This window comes from Dryobates pubescens, chromosome 9, assembly GCF_014839835.1.
Source record: "Dryobates pubescens isolate bDryPub1 chromosome 9, bDryPub1.pri, whole genome shotgun sequence".
Taxonomy (NCBI): domain Eukaryota; kingdom Metazoa; phylum Chordata; class Aves; order Piciformes; family Picidae; genus Dryobates; species Dryobates pubescens.
In genome coordinates, this window is record NC_071620.1 from 38,097,710 (window position 1) to 38,122,995 (window position 25,286).

Below are 25,286 nucleotides of genomic sequence, written 5' to 3' on the forward strand. Positions count from 1 at the left end.
TTCCTAAAGCCAAAAGCTACTGCTAATTTGGTGAACATCTGCCATCAGTTATTATCAACAGCACTAAGTAATTTAACTAGAGCAACATCATCTTCCTGCATATCTGGAATACACCCAGTCCACAGTGCCAACTGGCTGTTACATTCTGCTAACCGTACAAGGGCAAAGCGCTAACTAATTATTTCATTGAATGAAGTGCTACTACTAAACAGATACTATGTCTAACATGCATATAAGGAGCTTCTGGAATCCAGAGAGAGAGGTGCTGTTAGTATTAGGTTTGTACAGAACTATAGGACCTGAAGCATTTTAGATACAGAACCAGAAAGAAGTGCTGATAGTTCTTCTTAACCGACCACCTTAGCTTTGCTATGAACCTAAGAATTCCCAAGAATTACTCACTATTAAAAGTACCAAAAAGCTACTGCAGAATCAATGTGATTGCAAATCATCTGTCCTGGTATTTTGTACTTAAATTGGTCTCTGGAAACAACCACAACTTCTTTACAGCTTTCATTTAAAGGAATTAAATTCCTTCTGTAGTTAAAGATTCAGTTACATGAATCCAAGATTAGGTGCTTGACTTATCTTAACTTAAGGTAATGAGCCTTGTTGCTTACAATCTTATTAGTTCCTCCACATATGTGGGCAATTTCCCACATGCAAAGAACTTCTTATGCTTGCCACCTAACAGAAGGTGCTCTTTAAATATAAAGCATCCAAGTTACCCCATTTACTATCTTAGTTTTTCTCCTCTGATGCTTCTCTTCTGAAACCATTTTCTCAGTTATCTTCCTCCTATCACCCACAATCTTAGAATTTGCTACCAAGTATTCTGACCATTCTTTTCTGTCCCTAGGAAACTGAACCTATTACTTAACAATGCCATGCAGGGTGGAAATAAGAATAACTAAAAGCCAAAATGCAAGTGTGTGTGAACTGTATGGCATTCATTCTTCTACACTGCTTTTTGAAGCAAAGAAGTTCTCTCTGGCTTTATTTAAGAATTCTTTTTCTCCTCTACTTATGGCCATCAAACCAACATAAACCAAATGTATTTTTCAGCTATGCACATTCTTCATGGAACACCTCAGCAAGCCTGTAAGATACTGTTGTTGTCTTCCTCTTATTCGGCCATCCTCTATCTAGGCTGCACTGGAGCAGTTAAGCCAGCACACAGAAGCCCCACATCTGGAGGGCTGCCCATCAAACTGTACAGTTAAGCAATATTTTGGATCCTGTTTTCCTGGCTCCTCCTCCTAGAGTAACAGAGGGTCCATTTCAGAAACTGGTGTTCATCTTTACAAGTAGGACAACAGGAAGCAGGCAGCAGCTGAACACTCATTCCAGAGCTGTACAGGATCCCGTAAGATAGAGCGGTAAGTACGGTTGTTCTAACAAGGACACTAATAAGCAAATGAGCAGTGCTTGTGCCAATAGATTAACTCTGTGGGATATACCAAAAACTCATCTGATAGTTTTATGGTCCAGAGGAGGACTGTGAAAATGATCAGGGGGTTGGAACACCTCTGCTATGAGGACAGACTGAGGAAGCTGGGGTTGTTCAGCCTGGAGAAGACAGAGCTCCAAGGAGACCTTACAATGACCTTCCAGTACCTGAAAGGGGCTTACAAGAAGGACGGAAAGTGACTGTAGTGGTAAGACGAGGGACAATGACTTCAAACTAGAGGAGAGATTTAGATTGGATGTTAGGAACAGGTTCTTCGCCATGAGAGTAGTAGAACACTGGAACAGGTTTGCCCCATCCCTGAAGATACTCAATGTGAGGCTTGACAGGGCTCTGGGCAACCTGATATGGTGAGGATGCCCTTGCTTACTGCAGAGGGGGTTGGACTAGATGACCTTTGAAGGTCCCTTCCAACTCAGACCATTCTATGATTCTATGGTAGTTCAGTTAAAACCGTAAGAGCAATTTCAGATGATAGAATCTGCTGAGAAACACTCCAAACATTCTGCTGAGCTGCTTCATCTGTCAAGCTACTTCACCACAATATCCACGATTTAAATAGTTAACACAATTGTGAAGTACAAAAATCCGGCAGCATGCTTTTGTTTCTGTAATTATACTCCAGAAATCACAGCTCTCCTAGGCTGCTTCTGGAGTTATAACTCTGGTGTGTAAACACTACTTTTGTATTTCAATACATACTTTTAGCAGGAATTCCTGAAGCTCCTGGTGTGTTTTTGTTACACACGTTACCGAAAGATCGGACCAGATTACCTAAGTAAGGAAGGGAAAGAGAATAAGGAAAGTTGTTTTCATCCAAATCCATCAGCTGATCTTAACATTTCCATGAATCTGATGATCACAGTGCAACAGTTAGCACTTGCAGATGAGTGAATACCAGCCAAAACAGACTTTTCCAAAGACATGTAATAATTTTGGCTAATGGCAGTATGGCCGAAGTCAGGTGAATGCAATGAAGTCCCTGAAGACTCCTGACCTACTGACTCGGAAAGACGCCAAGCAGAAAGCTTGGGTCAAAGATGCATCAGTAACTGCAAAACCCAGGTACCACAGAAAAGGACTGCAGGTCAGATAAACTGAATTAACCTCTCAAGGCTATGTGGTGGAGTCACCATCACTGGAGGTGTTCAGGAGGAGACTTGATGGGGTGCTTGGTGCCGTGGTTTAGTTGTTTAGGTGGTGTTGGATTGGCTGATGGGTTGGACGCGATGACCTTGAAGGTCTCTTCCAACCTGGTTTATTCTATTCTAGTCTATTAGCAAGAGTCAAATATATATATAAAAAAATATGTCTTTGTTCATGGTATCTAGAAAATAATTTTCTCTGCCCCAGGCTTGAATCTTCCATGGGCATTTAGAAGTTGTTGTAGGATACAAGTCTTAAATGTACTCCAAGTCACTGAAGAAGTTGCTCAAGAATCAGACAGCAGTTTGGTCTATGCTTCTATAAAATTTCAGCTCTAGCACAACATGCAAGCAGTAAAATAGCACCTTCACATGCATACTTTGAGAAGTAAAAGAAAGCTTGGCCAGAGGTCAAATCTGTCTGCACGCTGAATTTCCAGAATGCTTTTGTGACTTGAAACATTAATAATCCATGTGGCAATTCTGTACAGACCTCTGCTACTTACCACCATATTTTACTTAGTGCTCATTTCACAGCCTATTTGAATAAAACATCTATGATAAGGTTAAAATACTTGGGCAGCTTAACCTTTAAGCCTTAAGGCTACATTACTGCCTCAGCAAGAGAGTGGAGAATTTTTTGCAAATTGCACCTTCAGATATGGTTTTTGTTCCTACTCAATGTAACCAATTCAAGTGTCCAGTAACAGCAGAAGAGGCAAAACTCACATCCATTCAGAAAGTATCAAGCTATCGGTATAATGACCAATGTATCAGTTTTCAGCTCAAAATGGCATTTTAAATTTGCCTCTTCAAAGAGTTCCCATGACCTATGTCAAGTAGCCAGCTGCAATGTTTGATCTAAAACATTCTTTTTTGGGGGGGAAACAAAGGTACCCTACCAGAAACATACCCACTGGCCAACTGACTCACACTGTTAGTCAGCTCTTACTAAGAAAATTGCTACTTTTATTACATTAGGACATCACCACCAAGGGTTTTAGCAGGTATTATTTAACACCTACAGCCTTTAATACCAAACCTCAATCCTGAAAGCTTCTCTTTCAATGTAGTAACAAGCCATGCTTCAGTTTTGTTTAAAATCCATTCACATAATTGTTTTGTATGTGGCCTCTGGCTATTATAATACATGAAGACTCTATTAGGCAGCCTTCAAGTTTGTTGACATTTTGTAGCTTCTTTCTTTAACCTTAAACAAACAAACCAACAAACCAATCCTTAGTTTTGTCAGTAAACACAGGAGCCATCCTCTTATAGTAAATGTTCTGAGATGACCATGTGACTCCAAGAAACACACAGCTGCAGACACAAGACCTGTTTCTCCTGTGGCACTTGAGCAATGCTTACAGCAGGTCAGCAAAAGGCACGTCTTCTAACATGGTGTCACACACCTGGCTATGCCTCATGTTTTACACCTTCCCAACTTATGCCCACAGTTACATAAAACAACTGCTCTGCACACAGAATCCAAAAGAATTCTAGAATAATTCCAAGGAGCTCTGCAGACTGATTTACTTCCAACTGGCCTTCTGAGCAGGTATTTGAAACAAGCTCTAAAGAGGCACCATACACAGGTATCATGAAGACAATTACTTTAAAATACTGGACACTTTGCTTACTTTGAATGTGTACTCCAAATGTTTGTCAGCCCTTTTTCTTGGTACTCCTTTCAGGGTTATCTTCTCAATGTGTACAGCTGAAAGAAAAACACCTTATTGTACATGCCAAAGTGACAGAAAATGCCATCTAGCCACTTTGAGACTCACTGTATGCTATTTACTGACTCACACAACTCCACTCTTTTTCAGAGGTTATTTTATTACAACGAACTGCAGGTGGCAGATGGAATCTTGTTCTCTACAAAGTCTTTCTCTGGCCTGACCACAATTCCTTCATTGCAAATCATGGGAATTTGTGCATTACCCAAAAGCTTATTTAGACCAAAGTCACAAAAATACAACAACATAACCACTATCAGTGAAAAGACGACAAAAAGAAGTCAAATTGTGTCTTTACTCCAAGAAGTAACAAGTGTTGATAAAAGCCAGTGCCTTCCACATCCAAATTTCTGAAACATCAGTAGTAATGAGAGCAAACTAAGGCAGAAGAACCACATTTCTGAAAGGCACTTAGGTGGAAGGAAACACTTGGGGAAGGCCTGAAGAAGACAGAAATGAGTGTTAGCAAACAGAAAATGCAGAGACGAAGCAGAAGGCTACGACAATTGTACTGTCAAGAGTATCAGTAAATTGAAGAGAACTGGAATGGAAGAAAGGTACTTTCAAGTACAAGCTACTTTAACATCCCCTCCCCATAGTCTATTGTACTCAGCAATAGGAAAGTTCTGGCTGTGACTTTGTCAGCAGCACCATCATATGGCTTTCAGGGCCCGAAGCCTACTGTAGCCAAGATAGGCTTTTTCACTTTTCCTGCTATTCTGTGATAAGAAACCACCAGAATTCTATTCCTTTACAAGCATGAATACATTTTTGTATGTGCAAATTTGATTTAAGAAAACACTTCAACCACCCCTACACCATCAATGCTTCCTTCCAATACTTCTGAAGCTTTTTCAGGTTTTGGGGAGAGGAGGTGGATGGTGTTACCATCTAAAATTTTCCTTCCAATTTTTAATTGCATGTTTATATGGGATATATTGGGAATTACTCACAACAACAATGTAACAAGTAATGTAAAAATCAACCTCCTACAAGCATATGTTACAAAGCCTCTTCTTGAAGATTAGCTGGTTAACCATTTAATCTAATTTAAACACCTTTCATGATTTTTTTTGAGGTTACACAAAGTATTTTCTCCATCAAAGATGCCATTTCTAAGACATCCAGGTATTGGAAATGTCCTTAAGAGGAATAATAAGACAGCATACATGCCTAGTGATAGTGTTACAGCTTCCAGTTTTTTAAATGGAAAGACTGACAAGTATTGAGTGTGCTGCTGTACACTGGCTGTAACCCTCTACCTGGAGTTAGAGCATTAGATGATCAGTTCATTTTTATCAATTAATGAATATTAATTATTACAAATAAATCTGAGATGAGCTAAGGATGCCAGACAATTACATAGATCAATATAACCATGAAAAGGCAAGTGTTTAGTGACCTTAATTTTTACCTGCCTAGTAAAAAAAAACCAAACAGATAACCTGTCTGTTAGAACAGGGACTATGGCATGAGTTTTCATGCAGTTGAGTTTCTTAATAGCCAGTGTTAAAATTGATACCATCAGCTGAGCTTATATTCATAAACTAATTAACAAGTTTACTCCCACAAGTGCAACTGTGAACAGCTGTTAAATTGCATTTCATTACATACATATATTTAGCATATGCTATTATGGAAACTAATACAATCAACAAGCACAGACAAGATTCTTCTCTAATGAGGCTGTTAATTTTGAACATGCTCAATGTATTTGTCCTCAAGCGTAAAGAAATTGTTACACACTGCAGTACCTTCAGCCACCTTATTGTTTGTTGCTGTTGCATGCTTTGCTGTAACAAGTGGTACTGCAGGTAACTACAGGGCTGTTGCTGCACAGCTTTAGTTTCACAGCTTCAGCAGATCACTTTAAAAATTCTCTTTCCACAATCTTATTTTAAATATTCTATGAGAGCTAGCCCCAGAATAAATATTGCAATATGCAAGCCCAAGCCAGTGAAACATCTTACACCTCTACATCCATTTTGGGCACAAAGCACGAATGCAGAAGGACCAAATCAAGCACGTACACATGACACCAATTCCATCCTAAGTGTAGTGAAAATGTTAAAATCTATCTTTCTACCACATACCTATACAGCAAATGTAGCAAAATTATTCTGATCTTTCACAGCAATTTCTAAGTAGCATAATGCAAACTTTAAGAAACATTTAAGTTCTTCACTAGATTCAATTATTCAACTTCTCCATGCTCCTGCTACTTAAGAGGGTTGCTAAAGAAAGTCTCCCTTTTGTGGTTATGATTTGTCAGTATGAACATTTTGAACTCTGTAATCAGATTTGAAACAAGTTTGTTGTCTGTAGTCTACCATTATCTGTCTGTGGATTTTTTTGTAAGGAACTGAAACTCTCCAACTGCCTACCTTCAAAGCATAATTGTATCTCCACAGTAGAGAGTTTTCTCAGCTTGCCAGCTCTTCACTATCTGCATGAGTATACAACTAATTTGCTAATCTTGCTGGAGAATAAAGGCTAAGACTAAGTCTGTTTTCAATAATATTCACTTATTCAAAGAGAAGAAACCGTGCAGACAATTGCACAGAACAGTTCTGTCTATGCTCTGAAGCTTTGTTCTCATTCTCTCCAACAGAGTCAAAACTTCCATGGAAACTAAAACCCCCTAAAAGAGTAGTTTTTCTTCCTTTGCTTGTTTTTAAGACTAATCAAATACAACTGAATCAAGGAGCAAAAGCTATCCAGTTTCACAGTGCCTTCATGTTCAGTTTTACTTAAAAGGACAAACAACCTAAACACTATTAGTACAATCACATTAATTTTCTCTTCTCCCAACTATCACCTCTTTTGTCAAGAGGGAGCCCCCTTGCAATCAAGTTTCATGCATGCAGACACTACTAACTAGCAGCTAGCAAGAATGACAACGTGTTATAATAAAGAAAATACCAAGTAGGCAGCAGAGAAGATACATTTAGCAATCACCACTGTTTCTCATTCAGATGAGCAGCAAGACAGATGCAAGATTTCTCTAACTCCAAGCAGAGTTTAGCATTCCAAGCAACCTTAAAGTACTTGCCAAAAGAAACTTGGGACAACATACCTTCTCGCTGAGGTCTATGGGAAGCCACTGGTACTCCATCATGAGGCGCTGTGGTTCGTTCTAGCAAACTGGTCTCATTGCCTGACATGCAGTCGCCATGGGAAAAGTCATTCTAAATTGAGAAAGGAAAGAAAATGTCTTAATAGAATGCATGTTATCAAAAGCTTGCTTTAAACAGCAGATACTAACAACAAAAAAATGTTCTTTATTTGCTATTCTGTGGGGGGAAAACACCAAAATTCTTGACAGCAGTGAAAAGGTGGTCATTAGCCACTTCTCTATTTACTAACCTTCAGTGCTCACTGACATTTTAAAACCAGAACAGAGTGGGACAATGTGATCACGTGCCTTCAGAGTACCTCAAGCTGTACAATTCACAATCATTAGCTCAGAACTTCAGTGCTAATTTACTGTTAGAACAAACTCTTTCAGTTACTCATCTGTGAAGTCATCCACTCACTGAAGTCTAAACATACTCTTCGCAATTATATTCATGCCATGAATTATCTTCAGCCTATCACCTCTTCCATTCAGGAAATCATGAATAACTGGAGTCTATCAGGACATATGATCCTAATAGCTAAATCCATGCACCTGTAACTAACTAAGCATTCAGAATGTAACCAGGTGCAACCAACACCTTTTCTTCCATTAAAGAAATGGAGAGAGAAAGCTGATCTCTCTCCACATCTGCATGTAGACTTAAAAACTCTATGTCAAGAATTACTACTTGGTAATACAGTGCATAAGGAGGAACAGAACAGGAAAGCATACAACACAGATAACATAGGTAAGTAACTGAAGAAAGAACAAACTAGGCTCATGATAAACTGGAGAAAAATACAGAGCAGTACAGACTTTAAGTGGTATCTCTAGGGTAACAAAAGCCTATAGAATTTGTCCCAAATTAAATCATTACTATACCAATGCATATGTCCTTCAATGACCAGATGTTGTTAAAAATACAAACTGACCCATCAAGCAAAAATTCAGAAGTGTTTTAAAACATCCAATGACTTTAGACAATACTGGTTTTGCCAGCTGAACAGAGTAATTCTATACCTCAAAAAAAATGACAGATTGCCTTAAAAAGATTTAGTCACTAAGAAGTATGAAATCCTGGAAGTTACTAGTAAAATTCCGGATTAATCTATTGCTGTGGGTTAAGCCCAGCGAGCAGCTGAGCCCCACACAGGCAGTCACACAACTGCCTCCCCACCCCGCAGTGGGATGGGAAAGAGAATCAGGAGCAAAAATTCCTTCAAGTGCTTGCCAAAAGAAACTTGGTAAAAGGGCTGACAATCAGGCTGCAGTCTGCAATATGCATCCTCCAGGATCCCACCACGCCCAAAGGCTATCCTAGCCAAACACAAAAGAAACTGGCTGCACACAGCTTGGATGGGTGGACACTTTGCTGGGTTAAAAGCTCACTGGCTGGCTGGGCCCAAAGAGTGGTGGAGAATGGAGAGAAATCCATTTGTTGGCCAGTCTCTAGTGGCGTTTCCCCAGGGCTCAGTAATGAGGCCAGTCTTGCTTAATATCTTTATCAATCATCTGGACAAGAGGATTGAGTGGACCCTCACCAAGTTTGCAGATTACACTAAATTGGGTGGCAGTGTTGATCTGCTTAGAAGGTAGGAAGGTTTTGAAAAGGATCTGGACAGGCTGGATTGATGGGCTGGAGTCAGTTTTATGAGGTTTAACAAAGCCAAGTGCTGGGTCCTGCACTTGGGTCACAACAACCCTACACAGTGGTACAGGCTTCAGACAGAGTGGTTGGAAAGCTGTCTGACACAAAAGGACCTGGGGGTGCTGGTTGACAGCCAGCAGCATGCACAAATGACCAAGAAGGCTGACAGCAGGAATGGTGTGACCAGCCAGAGCAGGGATGTGGTTTGTGCCCCTGCGCTCATCACTGGTGAGGCTGCGCCTTGAATATTGTGTTCAGCTTTGGGCCCCTCAATAGAAGGAGGACCTTGAGTTGCTGAAGCGTGTCCAGAAAGTGCAATGAAACTGGTGAAGGGTCTAGAGAACAAGCCTGTTGAAGAGCACCTGAGAGAACTGGAATTGTTCAGTCTGCAGAAGAGGAGCATGTGGGGAGACTTTCTTGCTCCTTAAAGCTACCTGAAAAGAGCTTGTAGGAGGGTGGAGGGGTCAGTCTGTTCTCCCTAGTATGAGGTGACAGAACAAGAGGAAATGGCCTGAAGTTGGGCCAGAGCAGGTTTAGATTGAGTATTAGGAAAAGTTTCTTTACTGGAAGAGTAGTGAGGTATTGGAAAAGGCTGCCTAGGGAGATGGTGGAATAGACTGTTCTAGAAGGTGTTAAAATGTGTAGACATGGCACTTTGGCACGTGGTTTAATGGCCATAGTGGCGTTAGGTTGACACTTGGACTCAAAGATCTTAGAGGTCTTTTCCAACCAGAACAATTCTATGGTTCTATTTTAATTGATGCACCTCTATATACCTGTAACAAGCAGCGTAATACACGAGCTTACTAAGTACCTAACTGCCATCAATATGCAAATACCACATTGATGGCAGCGACAGCAGCCAAGTGGAGTGGAACAGAAGGTGGTTCTCTGTTTAGCACAGCCAATCAACCAAATACAGTTTTTTTATTAAGCACTGGAAGCCAAAACAGAAAGTAGTGTTTCTTGGAAAATCTTCCAAAACAAGCAAATTAAAAGCCGTTCAAGGCACCAAATGTTTAGCAACTGGCCTGCATGAAAACTGGAAGGTAAATAAATACCCATCTTCTCAGTAGTGCTATAAAAAAATCAAACTCCTCTGGGAGAAAAGGGACAATTTCTGGAGTAGATGGATATTGAAGGGTGAAAGTCCGTTCCTCTCATTCAGGATGAGGAGTATTGCTCCACTGAAAGATCTTCATAGGAGATAAGTAGAGGGCAAATATACATCTTCAGACAGTACTCTTATTTGTGAATACAGAAGCATTGAGATTCCAGGAAAAGTGCCAGAATGTGTGATTTTTCTCCCCTGAGGGAACTGTGCAGCAGTGGCCACGACTAGCTATCTTGTTTGCTACAGAAGACCCCAAGACTGTCACAAGTGGACCAGAATGAGGAAGTCCAGAAGTGGCAAAAAACCCTATCAAAATCCTCTTGCAGTTTGTCAATTCTTCCATTAAATTCTTCAGATTTGACAGCTAAACATAGAATACATATACATAGAATAAACCAGGTTGGAAGAGACCTTCAAGATCACTGCGTCCAACCCATCAACCAATCCAACACCACCCAAACAACTAACCCACGGCACCAAGCACCCCATCAAGTCTCCTCCTGAAAACCTCCAGTGATGGCGACTCCACCACCTCCCCAGGCAGCCCATTCCAATGTGCAATCACTCCTTCTGTATAGAACTTTTTCCTAACATCCAGCCTGAACCTCCCCTGGTGCAGCCTGAGACTGTGTCCTCTTGTCCTGGTACTGGCCGCCTGGGAGAAGAGACCAACATCCGTCTGTCTGCAACCTCCCTTCAAGGTAGTTGTAGAGAGTAATAAGGTCACCACTGAGTCTCCTCTTCTCCATCTTACTACTTCATCTTACTACTCCAGCTTTTTATCATCTATACTTGGTTACAAACCATGGCAACTCCTAACAATACATTCAATTCAATTAGGACCCAGTAGGTAGACAGACACCAAGGCTGCTGGGGGCATACTGTAAACCTGACTTTGAACATTCACATTAACAGCAGTACACAATTAGCCAGTGACCATTTATGTACCCCTAGACAGCATTACCAATGGTCTGAGGAACTGAAGGGCATTTTAGCTGTTCCATCTAAATCAGTGTACAGTTTGTGCTCTACACTGAGCATTACTAATTTCAGGTTTCAAAACAACCAAATTTCAAATACAAAGCATGTTTTGTTCCCTCAAGATAAAATTCACACCAGGCCTTGGTCACTCAACATCAGCAAACTTAAGGGATCAAAACACCATTTCATGCTTCAAACATCTAACAAATTGTGAGCGTACTGTCAGACTTGGAATAAGAAAGGAAAATAGCTGTAGGTAAGTGAGATTGCCTTTTAACAGCTTTAGCAAATACCCAAGTTTAGCTTTAATAATCAACCCACAAACACATTCTGGTGAGAGCCACTCAGATCCACTCAACATTCCCACAGGTATTGTTTTGTCAGATATTTCTTAACAACTGTGGACACAACCAAGCCCAAGTACTTCACTTTTTAAGTGTTAACTCCTGGTCATGCACTATTCACAAAACTGTTGGCATGTGAGCATTAAAATTACCCTGTTAAAACTGATTCCTTTAAGACTGTCCAAAAAAAGCACTGCTACTATGCTTAACTGGCTGTGTCCAAACTATATAAGCTAACAAGTTTAGCACTTATTTCAGTGTAAGAGTGAATGCCTCCCTGACATGAAGTCAAACAACTAAACCAAGATTTCTAATGAAGATCAATGTCAGCTCTCTGGCAGAGGTAAGGTCTTCCTTGAACTACAGCCATGCAGTCTGCCAAAAGCAGCTTTGATACCTTTCTTCCACACTGCATACAACAGACATCTGGATTAACTCTGACAGAGGCTCTCAAAATATTCCATTTGTCTTTTTCCACCTCTGAATCAGTGTTAAGAGCTGAAGGCAGAGCTTCACTCATTTTAAGGAACAAGCTCAGGCTTCCATCATAATCAATTGTTTTTAAATTCATAAATGGATCTAGAACAAATCACATTTAAAGTCAGGGCTCCTTTTGCATTCAAAGTCAGGCTATCTGTTCTGATTAATGGGAAAATAAATAGCAGTCTATTCAAATAAATAATCCCTATTTAAGTAGTCTAAGAAATTCTAAGCAGATTTTAGGACAGAGGTGCAGATACAGAATTTATTTCAAATACAAGTTAGAATACATAGAATACATAGAATAAACCAGGTTGGAAGAGACCTTCAAGATCATCACGTCCAACCCATCAACCAATCCAACACCACCCAAACAACTAACCCACGGCACCAAGCACCCCATCAAGTCTTCTCCTGAAAGCCTCCAGTGATGGTGACTCCACCACCTCCCCAGGCAGCCCATTCCAATGGGCAATCACTCTTTCTGCATAGAACTTTTTCCTAACATCTAGCCTGAACCTCCCCTGGTGCAGCCTGGGACTGTGTCCTCTTGTTCTGGTACTGCTTGCCTGGGAGAAGAGACCAACATCCGTCTATCTACAACCTCCCTTCAGGTAGTTGTAGAGAGTGATAAGTAATAAGTTGTAGAGAGTTGTGATCAGCTCATGTCAAAGAAGCATTAAGCATAGCTGTTACACGTCCTAATACTAGAAAACTGCTTCTCACCTACCATATGAAATAATCTTTGTAAAATAGTGTTCAAATCTTTTTGCAGATAATTATTCTAAACTGGTTACTCTTCTGTCCATGGCAGCATTCTGTACCAGGCAAACTACATCCATATTTGAAGGCTGCCTCTAAATTGCAAACCAGTTCAAACTGTATTTAAGTCCTAATATCAAACCAGCAATATGGACTATGCATTCTGTGAATGGTAGCTTTCACTATACCTAGTGGAATGCATGAGGGAGACAGCAGGGTAATTCAGGGCAGACATAGCTTTACCTTACAGCTTAAAGCATGTGAGGGTTGTTTCTGTGCCAGCTCTAGATCCTATCTTAAGCTGCTTTACAACTCTTCACATGTGGTGTTAGCTACCTTAACAGTCCTATATCAAACACTCACAACTAACTAAAATACAAGTGGCGCTGGCAGAGCAGACACCTCTAGCATGCAAGTGACTGGAAGTCAAGGCAGTCTGGAGGGCCAATATTAAGGGACTTTGGAGGGGCCAGACAACCACAAATACAAGTCCTTAAAAGCTAGGTACACTGCAGAGGAGTTCCTGTCAACAGTTATGTTGTATAGTGCCAGTTGTGCTAGTCTTTTCCTGACAATGAATAAAATGTATTCATACCACACAGGTTCATCCTTGCATAAGCCTTTACCACTGTAAGGCTTTCACATACAAGAATCCTTTGCAGCTCATGGTGCTTCTTATGATGCTTAACAGACACTGAAGTGAGAAATGTGTGTTGCCAGATAAATAATTTGATAGTCACACAGACCTTTGAGCTAGAGGATTTCTCCTTACAATTAGTGAAGAGTGCACTCTAAAAATTGTCTGCTCTCCCAATCTAGACCAGAGGTTTGTATCCAAGACATCTTTCCTCATATGGCTGAGAGCAAGAATTGTATTTTTAAGAAAACAACTATTACTTGAGATGTTTCCCAGGATTCTAAAGACAAGCACCAAAAGCCTAATGTGGAGAGCCATCCTGCTTAAATGGATCTTGCTCCTGATGAGCAACATACGTGAATGAGTAAATTTCAGCTAGTCTACACATGACAGACGTCCAAACTCTGCCTTCTATTAACATACATGGATGATCATGGATGTCATGCTGGTATTGGATTGGCAATATGTAATGAATTCTGTTATTGGATAGCCTACTAACCATCATGTGCAAATGACTGATGCACATAAGTCTTCTGATGTTTGCAGTGCACTTTCATAAAAGAACTGTTGATGCATCCGTTCTGATGGGCACTAACAAGGGAAACCTGCTTACAGCAGCTGGACAGCCTGATTAGTGCTACGTGCCCGAATACGAAAGCTTGTTTTTCTGCAAGACTTCAGTAAATGTGCTATTATGGACAGCACCACTTGGCCTGGCAGGCTGTGCAGATGTAAACTGGCACAGCTCATTCATTTACGTACAAGTGGGAAGCGGCTAACAAAACCAGGTGAAAGGCAGCATCTTGGAAGAGTCAAGGTCTAATCAAGTTATCAATTACAGCACTTGTACCTTACAGAAATACAACTCATGTCAAAATAATTAATAGATGTGGTGCCAGACCAAAGCTACGATTTGCTTAAACAGTCCCTACAAGCTACTACCCCATTGCTTCACAAGGGTGATATAGAGAGATACAGCTATGTCAGCACAAACATCACCTCTTGAGAAGCAACAACCAGCTGAAACTGCACATGCATTTGTGTGCTGCTGAACCTCCTCTCGATGACAACAGTAGCAAAGACAAAGCATTACTCAAGGCTGTGTACAACTCTACCTGCACTCTATCACTTGGCTGTTACTGTTGCTTGGACATAAGGATAGAACATTCCTACCACCTGAAATAGAAAACCAGCACATGCATTTAATAGTCACAAATGCAAACATACAAGGCAGCAATGCTTCAAGGGTCTTAGTACTGACAACTGTGGATGTAGCAGATTGTCTCAAGCACAAAAAAAATCCACTCGTCTTGGATAAGCTGCTGGACAAATGCAAGATCAAGACTAAACACAACTGACACTGCTGCCAAGTTCTACTTCAGTTTGCAAGCTCTGAACTACACAATGGCACTGCCTGATTGATGCAAGTTGCAGGGAGCTGTCCTACAAGAGTAAGCACAGGACTGGCTTCAAGGTCTAAGACCACAAAGATCTATGAAATGATGTCTTTTTCGGCCACAGTCAACAACTAACTTAAATGCTTCCTTGTTACCTTATCTTTTCACATGCAGCATCAACCTCCAGAGGAACACTGCTGACTTCCACAAAGAATCACAGGCTGGGGAAACTGACTGACAGGAACCTGCACTAGGAATAGTGTGGCCAGCAGGTGCAGGGAAGTAATTGGTTAGGCTGCACCTTGAGTACTGTGTCCAGTTCTGGGCCCCTCAGTTTAAGAAGGACATCGAGACACTTGAACGTGTCCAGAGAAGGGCAACAAGGCTGGGGAGGGGCCTTGAGCACAAGCCCTATGAGGAGAGGCTGAGGGAGCTGGGATTGTTTAGCCTGGAGAAGAGAAGGCTCAGGGGTGACCTCATTGCCCTCTACAACTACCTGAAAGGTGGTTGTAGACAGGAAGGGGTTGGTCTCTTCTCCCAGGCAACCAGCACCAGAACAAGGGGACACAGTCTCAAGCTGCACCAGGGGAGGTTTAGACTCGAAGTGAGGAGAAAGTTCTTCACTGAGCGAGTCATTCGTCATTGGAATGGGCTGCCCAGGGAGGTGGTGGAGTCGCCGTCCCTGGAGGTGTTCAAGAGGGGATTGGACGTGGCACTTGGTGCCATGGTCTAGTCGTGAGGTCTGTCAAGACAGATTGGACTTGATGATCCTTGGGGTCTCTTCTAACCTTAGTTATACTGTGATACTGTGAACCTCATGAAATTCAACAAGGGGAAACAAAGTCCTGCACCTGGGGAGAAACAACTACAGGCACCACACAAGGTGGTGCCAAGCAGCTAGAAAGCTGCTGTGCAGAAAAGGACCCATACATATAAAAATGTATACATATATCTTTGAAGGGAGGGTGCAAAGATGAGAGAAGCAAGCTCTTTCTAGTGGTGCCAGTGGCAGGCCCTGCCAACAATGGGCACAAGCTGGAACATGGGTGGTTCCCTCTGAACATCAGGAAACACTTTTTCACTGTGACAGTAATCAAGCACCGGCACAGATTGCCCAGAGAGGTTGTGGAGTCTCCACGCTTGGAAATACTCAAAAGCTGTTTGGACACGCTCCTGGGCAACTGGCTGTAGGTGGCCCTGCTTAAGCTGATGAATATGGTGGACAAGATGATCTTTAAAGGTCCCAGCCAATGTCAGTCATTTTTTGTGGTTCTGTGACCAGATAAAAAATTCCATAAAATATGAAAAGAAAAGCCTTATTGGCTGAACATATGGTTTCAATGGATAGCATGCAACTGTCCTACTACCTCTTATCTAGTAAGCTGGAATGCATAGAGAAAATGTGGCCCAAGATGTATTTGTTTAGTGAAACTATTTTAAGAGCTCACCTGTAAGAGGCAGCAACAAAACACTGTGAGACAGAAACCTTTTGAAAAAAATATCAGCTAATTGAGGGGAGAAAAAACACACCATATGACAGCTTCAGCAATCAGATACTGACTAAATTGGAGCACTGTAAAATCATGATAATTTTGAAACAAAGGGCTTATCAACCTCTTAGGCAGCTGACAACTGACAACTTCAGCTATCAAGGTCTGTGGCAATTATACCTGAAGTACCAGACGTGTCAGCAATGATTTACAGCGCTGGGGAATACCACACATTGTGTTTGCTAGAAACCCAGCACACACTTCATCTAAGTCTCACACACATCTGAGGTTTTAGCTGGACTAAAACCCCCAGTTTCAGTCCAACCCAGCTAGCCCATGACAAAATAAAAAAACTTTAAGCTAAGGGCAGCAATGCAACAGTTCAGATGTTAGTGCATTGCCAGCTGGCTGCTTTGCAGAATTTCAGCATTGTTACAATTGTCTGTTAAGTGAATAAAAAGGAAATTACTTCGATGTATTAGTTCAGACTGATTCAAAAGATTATTATTCTCACAATGGCCTAAAGTGATTTAAACCACTTATGCCCCTTAAGAGTGGCTCACTGGAGTGCAATTACTACTGAGAAGGTGTGGTCATTACTACTTCTACCTACCAGCAGAGGGTAATGTGTCATTTTGTCCATTTCTTGAACCCAATAGGTTTAAGCAGCATGCTTTAGAAAGTAATGCATCAGGTACAGCAGTTCTGAATAACAGAAAATCTCTGTCATGTTCTTATCTCACTCTCAAGACACTTTCCCAAGGCATTAGATCCCCTTTTGCTATTATTTTACTCCTTTCTCCCTGCCAGGATGAGATTAAGAGGTTGAGGAAAGGCAAGAAGCTTCATGAAGGGATGTAGTTTTTAGGCAAATCTCCAAGCTTGTCCTCCACATGTTCTATTTTCTAAACATAAACCCTTAGACTTGAAGGATACTACAGAAATTTGCCATGTCTTGGAGGAAAAATAACCATTTAGTATTAACCATAGTTAATGGAAAATCAACAGTAGCGTTTTCTGGGACAGCCACGGCTAGATGCAGACACTGGCAGGTAAATGAGGTGACAGAGAGTTAAGTAAACTGAACCCTACAGATTTCAGTGGTTTCATAGATACAGCCATCTTACTTCTACTGTCTGCATCCTTTTCTGCAGCTCTTGAGATGAGAGTCCTTGGCACTCCAAGCCCAGTGAGACTAAGCTATCTATGAATAAATCAACATCAGATCTCAGCTTAACAACAGTAATCTAAGGGGCAAGCATTAGGAAGTCATGAGTATATTTTTCAATGTCCTCTGTGCTCTTTTAGTAAATGAGAGAAGAAACTGGCATGAAAACAGCAAGAGGTTCATTAACCCTGGTATAATGGGACTGAGCAAGGCTGCGTATTTGTCTTGTCCTAACAATTCCTACTTAGAGCTAAGTGACTCAAATAAATGAAAGCACTGAAAGTTTACTCCACAATTTCCAGGAGCACTAACACATAAGTTTAAACAAAAGCCTTTTCATTTTAGGCCTTGTCTTTTACCTAGTTATGAACTCCTTTCCAGAAAACTTCCAGTAATGTTTCTGGCAATCCTTAAGACCTGTTTGAAGTCTGAGAAATTCTGGTTCACAGAGGAGGGTGTAAGGTTCAGAGGGAACTGGAATACTTTTTACATCAATGTATGTAAAATACTCATATTTTTCTGGACCTTCACCAAGAGTAAAATGACATTTTTTAAATCTGTCTCTTATTTAAACTAGACTCTAGAGACAGACCTTTCCTTACACTGAATTCCATGACACTGAAAAGAGTACACTGCAGCTTCAGAATGGGACTGCCTGTGTTTTTGTTCTCCCAGATGGAGCTTTTAAGAGTCTAAAATTAAGTTCTACTACCTTGTCTGCTGGCAAGTCACTGAAGATCAATTATAAAAGCACTCTTCTAATTTGCACATGAAATATGTTATAACTAGAAACCTAGTAAGAAAAATAGTCTGTAAACAGAAACCTTCCCTTTATTTGTAGAGAATTTTTCTGTAAAGAATCCTCCAGCCACCTAATTATAACCCTATTCAGCAAACCATTTTCTCCAGGAGATTGCTTATTTCGACAGAACCTTAGTTCTATTACTGTTAAGTATGCCTGATTAAATGTTCCAGTGTCTAATGCAAGTCATGTTTATAATGCTAGCTCATATTCAGACCTCCTTCTGTATATTAGCATTCTGATCTCAGATCTTGGATTGGATGGAGCAAGATAAGCAAGAAAGCCAAACAGCTTTGATACTGATGCATTCAGTAAAACAAATACAATCATCATAAGAATTAACCTGTGTGTTCTGTTACTTAAACCAGACTCTTTGCACTTGTTTTAGGAATACAGATGTGAATGCTGCTGATTTGCTCTTACACTTCAGTTTTAGATTTAAAATTCATATTCTGCATAGATTAATAGACTCATTAGTCTTTTCTAAGAAAATGTTATCAGAAAGTACACCTCTAATTAAAAATTTGCAAATAGTATGAAGTAGAACATTTTGTTAAAGAAACAAAATTTATGCAATTATAAAGCAATCCTACTTCTGCCCATCCCACTCCAATAGTCCTATCTCTTATGGGTTTTCATCTTTCCAGACATTTCCAGCTAAATCTGTTAAAATGTATCAGTAAGAACTGTTAAGTTCTTAAAGGATCATTAAAATAGACCAAAAAGAAACAACTTTAGTGGGAGATCAGTCAGACTACCCAGATCCAATCCCAATTATGAAAAAAAGGAAACTGCTGTATGTTCTAGTAAGTCACACACAGTCTTTGCAAGTAACATTCTCAAGTTCTGCCGCTCATTACAGCTCAATTTTATAGCTCCTGGAAACCTCAATACAAGACATTTTGTTAGATATGCTATATTCAAAACCATGCAGCCATCTAACAAGACCTGGACAGGGTGGAGAGCTGGGTGCTGGGAAACCTCATGAAGTTCAGTAAGGACAAATACAGGGTCCTCCATATGGGGAGGAGTAACATGCACCAGTACAGGTTAGGGGCTGCCATGCTGGAAAGCAGCTCCACTTGGGAGTACTGGTGAACAGCAAGTTCTCCATGGAACAACAAGGTGACCCTGTGGCCAAGAGAGCCGATAGGATCCTAGGATGCATCAAGAAGGGTGTGTCCAGCAGGTCTAGGGAGGTTCTTCTACCTCTCTACCCCGCCCTGGTGAGACTACACCTGGAACGCTGTGTCCATTTTGGGCTCCCCAGTTTAAGAGGGACAGAGAACTGCTGCAGAGTCCAACAGAGGGCCATGAGGATGACTGGGGGACTTGAGCATCTCCCCTACAAAGAGAGACTGAGATCCCTGGGGCTACTTAGTCTTGAGAAGACTGAGAGGGAATCTCATCAATGTGCATAAATATCGAAGGGGTGGGTGTCAAGTGGATGGGACCAAGCTTTTTTTAGCAGTGCACAGTAATAAGAAACAAGGGGTTCAAACTTATACATCAAAGATTTCACCTCAACATGAAGAGAAACTTCTTTACAGTGAGGGTGACAGAGCCCTGGAACAGGCTGCCCAGAGAGGTTGTGGAGTCTCCTTCATGGAGACTTTCAAAACCCACCTGGATGCATTCCTGTGCAGACTACCCTAAGTGATCCTGCTTTGACAGCAGGGTTGGACCCAATGATCTCTGTAGGCCCCCTCCAACCAAAACTGTACTGTGATAGTCCTTGCCCATAGGAATTCAGAATCTAATCTTAAGGAACTACCTGGCTCAAATCCAGGTGTGAACTTCATCACCTCTGTAGGTCAGTTTTACATCATCATCTGCCATAAATACAGATTATTTCACAGCTCATGTGAACAGCAGCTGTCCTACCATCTTCAGACTGTTCAGAAGGGGTAAGCTGCAGAAGCGTTGGAGTGTTGAGGAAGGGAAGACCAGAGCTGAGCTAGCAGCCTCGAAGCACGAAGTTCTCTCGCGGTTACCTGCTTGGTGAAACAGGCACACCACAGCCCCTCCCAGGACAGGCCGCGCTTGCGGCACAGCCTTCCCTCCCACGACCAGACCCGGGCTGCGGAACCCCGAGCGCTCGAGACAAGAGCTGCAGGACCAGCGCCGGGCCAGCCCCGGGCGCGGCGGGGCCGCAAGGCCGGCAGGGCAGTAAGGGCGCTGCAGGCCTACAGCCTCGGGCGGCACGCGCCGGCACGCTGCCCTGCCATTGGGCGGCTGGGAGCGCGGGTCCCAGCCAACCCCGGGCAGCGGCGGGACCGGCGTGTGATTGGGCCCACACGCCGCTGCGTCAGCGCGGCCCGGCCGAGCCCCTTCCCGTTATGAAACACAGGGCGCTTCCCCCGCGAGGAAACCGCCCTGCGGGCACGTGACCAGGAAAGCAGGCTCCGCCGCCGCCATCTTCAATAGGGGCGGGAAGCAGCGGTGACCATTAACCACCGCATCCTTGCCCGGGGAGGGGTCTCATCTGGAACCAGCCCTTTCGCCGTGACCAGCACGGCGGGGGATGGGCGGACTGGGACAGAGGCTGCACTCTCACGGGGGAGGCGCCATGATCGATCCGTCCTCCCCGCAAACAAAGCGAGAGGTCACTCCCTCCCCCCTCAGGCCGGAAAAAGCGAGAGACCTCCGGGCCATCACGGTGCTTTTGGGGCTGGGGTGTCCCGGCCCCCTTCTCTTATCCCGTCCAACCTCGCAGAAACTAGCTGTCCCTGTTTAACGATAAAGGAGAGAGTTCAAATCCTTCTTCCAGCTGCAGCCATTGCAAAACGTGACAGGAACCGCCTGCTCTGTGCACTTCCTCTGCGGCCGTGAGGCGCGGCAGCAGGGTGGCCAGGGGACACGTAAATGGCCGGGGGACACGTACCTGGCCGGGCAGGGCGGGAAAGGCGCAGGACACCGTGAATGTGGCACGGGCCAGCGGGGAAGCTGCTTGTGCCGCAGGGCTGCTGGCTACATGGCCACAGCGCGGGTGACCGCGAGAGAGGGAACCCAGCCATAGAGAAATGCAGAGCTCTTGCCGAACCGTTTGAGCTCACTAATGCAGAGCCCTGAAGGCACTTATATTGCAACGATTAAAAGAGGACAAAAACCTGTGAGCAGCTGACAATTTTAAGTCCAACTACAGCTGCATTTTGCCAAGGAAGTCTGTGCTATTAACTCCATTTCCTGTAGTGTCTTATCTGCGAGGATCTCACCACCCCCTCTGAATACTACAGAGATAAATCCACTCATCCCCTGTTCCCTGTCAGCATAGAAAAGAGATGCCACTTCAGTCTTGTGTGGACTAGGGAGTAAGTGATGTGCATGTTCAGCTAAGCTGACTCAGGCCTCTCAACGTTCCCTTAGTAAACAAAACCACCACAACTTGGAAGGCTGAAGCCAGAAAGCTACACAAAACTGATTTCAATTCCACTAGCTCATGAGAGCCTGCTCTAATCCACTTGGTGGGACATAGCATCCACAACTTCCTGCCGGGTTCAGGCGTGAAGTATGTTTCCATTTTTTAGCACTTGAAACACAGCATGAACAGTGTCCAGTCGTCTTAGCACTCCCTGCAACTTGATCTTGTCCCACTACAGGATGGGCTTCTAAGGCTCGTTTTGGGACAGTGCTAGATTTGATGCAAGAATGAGCCAAAACAAACACCTTTTGGACTTGCACTACACCCACTAGTTTGTGATCTGCCAAATGTGCTTAAGCCCTCAAATGATGCAAGTATTTACTTAATGTATTTAACAGCTAAGAAATTCATCACCGTCTCCTCTGAGTACTCCTTGTGAGCATATTCCATCTTTACCAAACAGAAAAAGGAGCCATTCCTTTCATATGGCAGGCAACATAGAATAGTTTCTTAGGAGTGGCTGAACTGGATAACACTGCAAGAAAGCTTAGAAACAAAATCCCCAAACCGCAGCCCTCACTGCTGTGTATCTTTTTCTGTGAAGGACTTGATGAAAACCTGCTGCACTCTTCTGAATAGCATTATAAACACCTATCTTCCAGTCCTCTCTTCCCCTTTGCATGACAGGCCATCTATAGACCAAAACCTGCAGGGCTCCAAGGCGATGACTTGGTTGCATAAATATGGGGCAGATTTTCAAGACAACACTCATTAAGAAAGAGGCTATGAAAGGCACTAGGGGAAAGCCTTTGCTTAAACATAGCAGCTGCACAAGAGAATGCTCCAGTGCCACTCACTGTTAAGTCTTCATTCCTGGTAACTGCCACCTTCTAGCAACAAGTGGCACATCTGCATTCAAGATGTGCTTTGCTGTTTGCTGACAGCCACCCAGAAAAACGCAGCTTTTCTCTGAACAGAAGCTCCAGTTGTGACATTTTAATTTGCTGTTTTGGGAGAATGATTACCATTCCTCCCCAGACGTCTTCAGCCACGTTACTGCTCATGGCTTTTCAGAGAGCAAGACTTAAGAGCCGCTGACCCCCAACTGCTGCCTCTCTCCTTGACCAAACCTCGCATTTGGAGGGGCAAAGAATAGAGCAGGTTCCATTTAAAAACTATTTAAGCCCCGCGTTCTTAGGCCATATGGTTTCTATCTAGCATTATTATTTTTACAAGTTTAGTCAAGTTATCACTCGCGCTTCTGCATCATACCAACTTCAGCAGTAGCCTGCAGCATGCAATTCAAGCCGTAGCAGTACTCTGCACCCTGCGGCTGCCTGTGGGGGTGGCAAGGGCCTACACTGCCTTGAGGCTGGGGGGAACAACAGAACAAGCCAAGAAGCAAGATGGGAGGGGCCACCGGGGGGCTTCAGGGAGAGGCAAACGGCCGCCCTCAGCTCCTAGAAAATCGGGAGTGGGTGAAGGAAGGAGAAGGATACAGCCTGATGAGATGGCGCAGCGGGAACAGACGAGGACGCGGCGTTACCTGGGCTTGGTGGCGAACGAAGCCTTCCTCTTCCTGGTCCCCGCATAAGGCCCTCCGAAGACGCTCCAGGTGCTCCCGCAGGGTGACCCGCTGGTGGAAGGAGAAGGCCGGGTGCAGCGAAGCCATGGTGAAGAGCAGGAGCAGCTCCTCCTGCGCGCCGAAACCCAGGCCCTGGGCGGCGGTGAGGCTGGCCTGCCCGTTCTCTCCAGTTCCGTCCATCATCACCACCACGTCCTCCTCCTCGGCCCCCTCCTCCTCGGCAGCGCCCACTTGGGGCCGCCGCGCCGGGCAGCTCTGCAGGATGGAGTCCACCTGGGGCAGGAGACGGTGGAGGCGGCCGGCGGCCTCGCGGTTCTCGGAGCCCAGGAGGGCCAGGTAGACGATGAGCTTGGAGCGCACGGCCGGGTCACGGAAGTCACCGAGCTGTCCGGGGTCGCTGAGCCCATTGGCCTTCGCCTCCGAGTCACGGAGGCAATGGTAGTCCTTGCGGGCCAGGTCTTCCAGGCAGGAGCCCAGGAACCGTAGCTCCAACGGGTTGCACAGGTCAAGCAGCCCCACCATGAACTCCAGCCGCTGCGCCGAGCCCAGTACCAGCCCGAACCACTCGTACACCGTCTCCTTGTCGGTACGGGCCGCCGCCGCGCCAGGCCCGCCGCCGCCCGGCGCAGCGAGCGCGGCAGGGGGGGGCGGCGGGCCAGGCCCAGGCCCAGGCCCTGGCCCTAAGCCGTGCAGCTGGCTCGGCCTCTCCAGCCCGCACCCCCTCCCCGCAGCGGCGCCCCCGCGGGCCGGCGCCCGGGGCACCTGCTGCAGCTGGAGATGACAGTCCAGGGCACCGCCAGGCTCCTTCAGCCCCAGCCCCGCGGCGGCGGCAGCTGATGCTGCTGCCACCGCCGCCTCTTCCACCGCCGCTGCCTTATGACTCGTCTGCTTCAGGGGCAGCTTCATCTTCAGCATCCTCAGCACAGGAGGGACGCGAGCATCCGACGGGGTCCGGCTCCGGGACGGGGCCCGACCAGGCGGTGGGGATGGGGCCGGGACGCGGTGCGACCGGCGGTTAGGGGGAGCCGCTCATGCTGCCGGCGCGGGAGAGGCGCGCGCAGAGGCAACAGCCCAGGCGTGTGCGCGCGTGGGGAGTGGGCGGGCAAGCGGGAGGGTGGGTGGGGGAAGGGCGGGTCTCGCTCGCGGCGGTGGCGGCGGCTGCGGCTCCCGCAGCACTTTCCCCTCCCCCCTCGTCCCCGGCAGCCTGCGCGCGCAGCGGCAGAGGCAGCCGTTGTCTCTCGCGGCGCGGCCCGAGCCCGAGCTGCTGGCGGGGGGCAGGGTAAGAGGACGCGGCCGGGAGGGGGCGGTACTGGGCGGTACTCCGCCTATCGGCGCCGCTGACGTCAGCGCGCCTGCCAACGTGCGCGGCGCCCGCGGCTGAGGCTCGCGTCGGGCGGCCGTGAGCGCGGTGGGGGCTGCGGCTGGCCCTGAGACTATGGCACACCCTATCCCCACTGCCTGACTACAGGTGGGGTAGCCGGGGTTGGGGTCCTGCCCGCTGCACGGCAGGCAGCGGCGCCAAGCTCGTGAATAGGCGGAGGCTGCCTGTTCCGCGGTCACGCTGCCGTCTGTGCTCAGATGGTGCCTTGCTGCGAGCAGTGGCCGTGGGCTTCTGGAGCGGGGCAGTTGCTCATCTCTTACTAGCTGGAAAGTGGCCGCGTTTGACCCCCGGCCGTGGGAGCTGAGCTGGGCAGCGTCCCCGGCCGCAGCGCTGGGGCAGCGGGGCACGAAGCCGCGTTCTCGCGCCCCGCAGCTGGTCGCTGCCAGAGGCCTGCCCGAGCCTCACGTTTGCCTAATTCGTTCAATTATACATGCAAATAGAAACGGCTCAGCAGTTCAACTGAGACCAATCAGGGAACAAACCTTCCTGTCTCCTACCTAAAAGATTTTCCTGAGATACGGTTATGGGCTCATTGATGATTATTAGGCGTTGGTGTGCATTTGGATCTGCCCGTAGCTGACAGGACCCGGCTTAAAAGATTTATCACAGGGATGTACAGTGATAACTACAGAAGCGTAGCTGCTACAGGCTTTTACATTTCTAATG

The 25,286-nt window shown here is 44.9% G+C and overlaps 1 protein-coding gene across 4 annotated transcripts in view; it reads right to left on the reverse strand.

Moving 5' to 3' along the window:
* Positions 1-24,529, reverse strand: part of ZCCHC2 (zinc finger CCHC-type containing 2) — a 44,527-nt gene extending 19,998 nt beyond the window's left edge. For all 4 annotated transcript variants that reach the window (XM_054164009.1, XM_054164008.1, XM_054164007.1 and 1 more), the window contains exons 1-4: positions 23,201-24,529; positions 7,429-7,540; positions 4,254-4,330; positions 2,171-2,242 (exon numbers count right to left, since the gene is read on the reverse strand). In XM_054164009.1, coding sequence (XP_054019984.1) covers positions 2,171-2,242; positions 4,254-4,330; positions 7,429-7,540; positions 23,201-24,154 — 1,215 coding nt within the window. In that variant the 5' untranslated portion in view covers positions 24,155-24,529. The remainder of the gene's footprint in view (positions 1-2,170; positions 2,243-4,253; positions 4,331-7,428; positions 7,541-23,200) is intronic.
* Positions 24,530-25,286: the final 757 nt, after the last annotated feature.